Source organism: Quercus robur, chromosome 12 (genome assembly GCF_932294415.1).
Source record: "Quercus robur chromosome 12, dhQueRobu3.1, whole genome shotgun sequence".
NCBI lineage: Eukaryota > Viridiplantae > Streptophyta > Magnoliopsida > Fagales > Fagaceae > Quercus > Quercus robur.
In genome coordinates, this window is record NC_065545.1 from 7,156,617 (window position 1) to 7,163,674 (window position 7,058).

Consider the following 7,058-nt stretch of genomic DNA (forward strand, 5'->3'; position numbering starts at 1 on the left):
ACTTCCTCGTCTTCTTCTTTACTACCATGGTGTTGGCCAGTCATTCAGAGTAAAAACCTCTTTAATAGCCCCAGCCTACTTAAGTTTCATCACCTCGTCCTATACAACATCCGAATGTTCCTTGGACAAACGTCGAGATGGTTGCTTCCTGGGGGTGGCAGATGGACTGACATTCAAATGATGGCAGATAAAGCTCGGATCCACTCCCGGAGCTTCGTAAGCATTCCAAGCGAATATATCAATGTTCTTCTTGAGAAACACTACCAGCTCCTTTTTCTCCTGAGGTGGCAATTAAGCTCCAACCTGAAAAAACTTTTCCGGATTGTCACCAACGGGAAATTTCTCTAAATCCTCACACTTGGCCTCCTTGGCTGGCCCCTTCGCAGGTAATTCCGAAGACTTTGACTACTATAAACCTTCCTTGATCGTGGCCGAGGACTCAATTGCTAGCTGATGCAAAATTGTAGACTCGAGGCACTACGTAGCCATGGATTGGTTCCCGACCAGCTCCTCAATCCGGTCTCCGGACGGATACTGCACCTTCTGATGTAGAGTTGATGAAATAGCACCCATAGTATGAAACCAAAGTTTAGCCACAATAGTCGTGTAGGGGGAGTATGCATCCACCACTATGAAGTCCACTTCCACTACCCCTGAGTCGGCCTGTATGGGCAATCTAATCTAGCCCCTTAGGGTAACAAGCTTCCTATCAAAACTTACCAAAGGTGAATCGTAAGCTGTCAAGTCTTCAGGTTTTAAGTTTAATCCTCTGTACAAGTCAGGATACATGACTTCTACACAACTGCCCTGGTCCACCATTACTCTCTTCACATCATACCCCTCTATTCTAAGGGTGATCACTAAAGCGTCATCATGTGGTTGGATAGTTCCAATCTTGTCTTCGTCCGAGAAATGTAATGAAGGTCGGATTTCTAGTCTAGCTCTCTTTGGCTTGGAGTTGGGGTCCTCGGATGGTGATCTGGCCATAGACATCACCCTAGCAGGATGAGAATCGGTTCTCCCAAGCGCAGCAAAAATAACATTGATTGTACCCAATGGGGGCCTTGAAGAAGCATTCTCCTAAGCCCCTTACCGTTAGATTGGTACAGAAATTGTTGCAACCTCCCCTCCTTAACCAGTTGCTCCAGATGGTTCCACAATGTTCGACAATCCTCGGTGGTATGTCCCCGATCTTGGTGGTACTGGCAATGGAGGCTTTGGTTGCGCCTCAAAGGATCTCCACTCATCTTGTTCGGCCATTTGAAATACAGCTCGTTCTTGATCTTCTCTAAAACTTGATGCACTGGTTCTCGAAACACGGTATTTACCACTTGAGGGGCTGCAGGCCCAGATTGTTGGGTAAAATCTCTCCAGGGTCTGTTATTATTGTAGCAATTCGACCTGAAATCCCTCTTCTCCTGAGGGATAACCTTGTCCTTCCCCTTAACTTGCTGCTGGTCTTTCTCAACCCTCTTATACTTGTCAATCTGATCTATGAGTTGGCGTATACTAGTAACAGGTTTCCCCGTTAAAGACTTCCTTAGGCCGTGCTCGGCAGGCAGGCCGAGCTTGAAAGTACTGATGGCTATGTCTTCAAAATCACCATCTATCTCATTGAACATCTCCCAATATCTGTCAGAGTACGTTTTCAAAGTTTCTCCTTCTCTCATGGACAGAGATAGCAAGGAAGCCAAAGGAGGAGGAGCTCTGCTACACGTAATAAAACGAGACCCAAACATTTGGGTGAGTTCCTTAAAGGAATCAATGGAACTTGCCTTCAAACCATCAAACCACCTCATTGCCACAGGGCCCAGACTGGATGGGAAAACCTTGCACATCAAGGCTTCATTCTTGGAATGCACAGCCATCTTTTGATTAAAATGGCTAACATGCTCAACAGGGTCCGTTCTGCCGTTATACAAGGTAAAAGTGGGTTGAATGAACCGCCGAGGAAGTCTCCCTTCCCCAATCCAGCGTGTGAAGGGCGATTTGGAAATTTTGGCTGAAGGAAGAGAGACTTCTTTCTTGTCCAGTCGAGGGGGAGAAATATCTTTAACTTTTGCCTCCCTTGCCCTGACTGGGCCATACTGAATCTCAGAGACACCCAAGGCTTCTAAAGGGGGTTTGGCTCCTTCACCCTTACCCTAACCATAACCATTTCACTCCCTAAATCTCAGTCACTCTCATAGTAGGGACTTTGGAAATGTTTGGGGAGTTAGAAACCTGAAAAACTCAAGGGTCTGCGAATAAAGGGGGATGATCTCCTACCATGCGTCTTATATAGGGGGCAAATCTGGAGGCAATCAATTTGCCCCAAATCTCTACGAAGGAATTACAAACGAGATAAATCTCACTCAAATTCCAAAGTAGTTTTCAGCCGTTGGATTTATGTCACCTCATGAAAAGACCCTAATTAAAGCGCGCCTCGTGTACCAAAACGACAGAAACGCGGCTTGGATAGACTAAAAGAATGTCTCACAGCCAGGAACGTGCCTTAGGAAAGCGAAGAGGCTCTGGCATTAATGGAGGAGAAGACTTGGCAAGCCGTGACAGAGGCCCGATGACACCAAAACCCTCCTCTCCGTTCGAGGAGCCGGACAGTAGGATTTTGAGGGGCTATTGTGGGGGGAAAAGACCAGTAGGCCTATGTCAGTGCCTACGTTGGGCCAAGGGCCCAGCTCAAGGAAAAACCCCTCCTCAGCCATGGGGAGGAAAAACCCCTCCATGGCCATGTGGAAAATCCTCCTCGGCATGGATGTGGCCGAGGATAAAGGAGACAACCTGCCACTGGTAGTGACACTCCAAATCGTTCTACGGAACAGGAAAAGTACTAAAGTAGAAAAGGACAGCGGAGAAAATGGAAATGTCAGAGGGAAAAGCTGCCATGACTACATCAGTGCCTTGTGCCTAGCAGAGCCATGCCTTTCTACCTTTACAACCACTCCCAACAACTGGAGGGAATGGCTGATGGGACAAGTACTTACCCAAGGAACCCCATTAAAAAAAAAGGGGAACGGCTATAAAAAGGGAGGGGAAGGAGACAGAAGGCGGGGCTGAGACCCCCCTAACACACCAGAGACACCAGGAAAAGCTCCCCGAATCGTGCCGAGGACCAATCTTCTCCGATAAACTCAGTCCATCTTAGTTTGATCATGAAGAACACCGTGATAACCGTTGTCCATGCACTAAGGCCTAGCTCTTTGGCCCACTCTCTACAAATTCATTGTACCGGGCTCATTGGTCTAAGGTCCTATGCATCTTGGGCTTGGGCTGAAAAACGTGACCCTACAGATAATATTTAACAATAATTTAATTTAGATAAAACTTTAACATTTAAGTTTTGGAAATTTAAATTCTACTCCAATTAATGGTCTATTATCAAAAATTTCATATATATATATATATATATATATAAAGTCATTGTTTTTTGAGATAATCTCTCTTAACCGATAAAGCCATCCATATAATTAAATTATCAAAAATACACCCTACGTTATTGTATTTTTTTTCCCCAAGATGCAACTTACGCTTATGTTTTAATTTATTAAATTCATCTTACTTATTATTCTTTGCTTTTGAATTTGTGTGCAGGATATTATGCCAAAGGAAGTTTACCATAAAATAAAAATAAAAAAAAGAAAAAAGAAGCAAAACAATGGACACCCATTTAAATTATTGATTCTCTTAAGTAAGTTTTTAATTTTTTGTTGTTGTTATATTCTCAATTTTTGAACTCTTTTGTGTATGGTTTGATTTTGGGTTTTGGTTATTATATTTAATTTGTGAGTGTGTTGATTTTTTTATTTTTTTTATATAAAAAAATTAGACTATTATTAGGAAAAAAGTTGTATTGAGGAACTATTTTTGTTTATTATTGTTTGTGGTGGCTAGATTATAGATTAAATATAACCCAAATATTGTTTGTGATGGCTAGATTATAGATTAAATATAATCCAAATAGAAATGATCAAACTTGTGGGGCCAGAGAACTTATGATCTGGCTCACGCTCTACTAGGGCCCAAGGCCCGTGCCGAGGAAGGTATTTGCCGAGGACGAATAGGGAAAGGCCGAAATGCCTGGGGGCACAGCCGAGGATGACCCTGTCCTCGGCATTCCAAGACTTCAAAGGGAAGAGCAACATCTCGTTGAAGGCTGCCCCCAAAAAGCCCCCTGAAGAAGAGGCGAGTAGAATGGGACCCACGTGGGGGTACGGTGCGGAACTGGTTCAAGGTAAATACGTCCCCTCCGCATTAAATGCGCCCGCAAACGTCCTAACCATATTAATGAGAAAAGACGCCTGAACAGGGTGACTTCAGTCATTGCAACTAACAAAAAGCAAGGGGAGGCAGCTGATGGGATGGGTACTTAAGTAGGCACCTGCCTGATCAACAAGTGGAGGGTTAGGATCAACCAAGAAGGGCTATATAATGTGAAGGTTGATGCGCCAAAAGAGGGGGTTGGGAAAAAAGGCCAAGAACCAGAGCCTCCCAGACCGCCTCAAGGAGAAAGACTCCTCGAGCGAACACGGTTTAATTCTGCATGAACACTACGACTAACCACCGTCCGGTGACCAAGGCCTAGCCTTTCAAACCCACGCTCTACAAATGATATTGTTTGGGTCTTTTTACGTGCGAACTCAATATCATTTTGGGTCGTTACAAATTGAGTCCTTACAAAACTCATTTCATATCTCGTATTAAGAAATTAACACAAAACACAAAGAGAATTTTCAAATATAAAAATAGGTAAACATTGATAAAGTTCAAACTCTAAAAAATTAGAGTTTAAAGCAATTTTTTTATTAAAATTATTTACTTATTTTATAACTTATTATTATTTATTTAAAAATTTTGTTTTAATTATTAAAAAAAAAAATAGCTTACATATGGAAATTCATCAAACTGTGCATCACATGGGAATAATACTAGTATTATTAATAAAAATTAAATCTTATAGGGCTATCTCTTTCTTACCACATGATATCACTCTCCTCCATCAGCAAACAAAACCAAAAGCTGAAAAGCATGGTTGTAAGGCCAATCAAATCACGAGAGCGCGCGTGTATATAAATATATATATATATATATATATTTATGATTTCAATAATTTGTTATTAAAAATCATATTTTGAAATTCTCATTGTTGGATTACATGTTCTCTATATTTTTAACATTTATGCCAACTGGATGTTATTTATCATTCGATCCATAAACTTATCTTTTATACATTATTTTAAACTACAAAAATTTAAATTTAAATAATTGATTGATGATATGACTATTGATCTTTGATCAACTTAAAATTTTGTAAGCGTGAAGAATATAAAGATAATGAAATCCAACGTCAGATTTGTCAAAATTTGCATCAAATTAAAAAATATTGAATAATGTAATATTCTTTAAAGTTATATAATGGGTAACTTGAACCCAACCCTATAAATATGTATTGATAATTCAATAATTAGAGGTGAGAGATTGGTAATAATCATTTGAAAATAAAACAGTAGCAATACACTCACATAAATTTGAGATATTCCGAAATTATACATGTAGGGGTAAAATTCCTAAGTCAACAATGGGCATTGGGCCCCGCACGGAGTCCAGCCATGACCATAAGGGAAAAGGGGGACCAAAAGACTTCTAGTCCAACCCTGTTGAGCCCAACTTATTTAAAAGACGTCCGAGGAGGAATGTCTCCTCAGACACACCAAATACGGGCCCAATGTGCGCCCCATCCACAATGAAGAATCATCCCAAACAAATGTGGGTAGTAGGATGAGCCTCACAAAGCAGGAAGAAAGAAGAAAATGTAGGACGTCCAAGGGTAAACCACAACTGCCGCATTAAATGCAAAGAAGCTACTTTTCCAGCCGTATTAATGTGGAGAAGACAGGCGAACAGTATTACATTAGCCAATGCAACTCACAGAAAGATAAGATGGATGTCCAATAGGACAGGCACTCAAGTGAAAGTCCAGATGGTTAACAAGTGTAAGGTTCTATCAATTTAAGGAGGCTATATAAGAGAAGAGAATCCCCATGAAAAAGGGATCGGAAAATTTGAGAAAGAAAGGAGAGAGAGAGAGGAATGCTGTAGTCTTTAACCATAACAAGAGGTGCACCCATACGTCTCTTCGGATCGAGTATCCCGTGGACATAAAGGAGATATTCTTACGTCTAGACTACTGCATGGCATACAATTAACTAACGTTCACTTCGTCAAGCCCTAGTTCTGTAACCCGCTCTCTACAAATTCATTGTCTAGGGTCCTTTGGGCCAGAATCACTTACTTGCTGGGCCTGAGCCCCAAAAACTGACCCTACAATACATTATGTATGACTAATTTGGGCACGGACACCCTGGTCTATGCCACATGAGTAATAAATTATCCTCTATTGTAGGATCTGACTATGTTTTTTTTTTTTTTTTTTTAAATTTTTTTTTTTATGAGGAAAGACCAAGAACATTAAACACTTGGATATTTGGCTGGCAAGGAAAGGCCCTGAATTCTGACTAACTGAGAGAATTATAATGTGTATTTGGTATTTTCTTTATTTGGGATGATTTGAACATTTTAAATTCTATCCATATTTTATTTTGCCAAGATCAACCATCCACGTATAATCTTTCTGTTAATCAGTACTGTCTTTCGTATTGTGTTAATGAAATTTCATATATCAATAAGTAAGAAAAATGTTGTGTTTATTGTTGTATATATAGGTATATACAAGGATAGGTTATTGTAGGGTTAAGGGCCCAAATGGTATATTGGGCCTTGGGCCTTGGTTGAGAGCATAGTAATCCGAGAACAAATGAATGGGGTTGGATGGGTCAAGCTTAGAATCTAACGAGCAAGATACGAATGGGAGGGTGGTTCGAGGAGGAATGTCTCCTCAGATAGGCTAAGCATGGGTCAAATGTGTATCCTAAGGTTCAAGGTAACCTTCTAGGAAGCTCCAGTGATAGGGGCGTGTATCTCAAGTGTACTAGAAGGCTAAGAGCTCAGAAATATCTAAGGAAAAGTTGCTGCCACCGCATTGAATGCTCTGCAGCTAACTT

General features: G+C 40.9%; 1 protein-coding gene across 1 annotated transcript; it reads right to left on the reverse strand.

Moving 5' to 3' along the window:
• Positions 1-992: 992 nt before the first annotated feature.
• LOC126708076 (uncharacterized) lies at positions 993-1,868 on the reverse strand. The gene has a single exon (XM_050407897.1). The coding sequence runs from the start codon at positions 1,866-1,868 to the stop codon at positions 993-995; it is 876 nt and encodes a 291-aa protein (XP_050263854.1).
• Positions 1,869-7,058: the final 5,190 nt, after the last annotated feature.

Excerpts from the sequence above, each read along its gene's own strand:
- LOC126708076 (XM_050407897.1), bottom strand. The coding sequence starts at position 1,868 with ATGGCTGTGCATTCCAAGAATGAAGCCTTGATGTGCAAGGTTTTCCCA.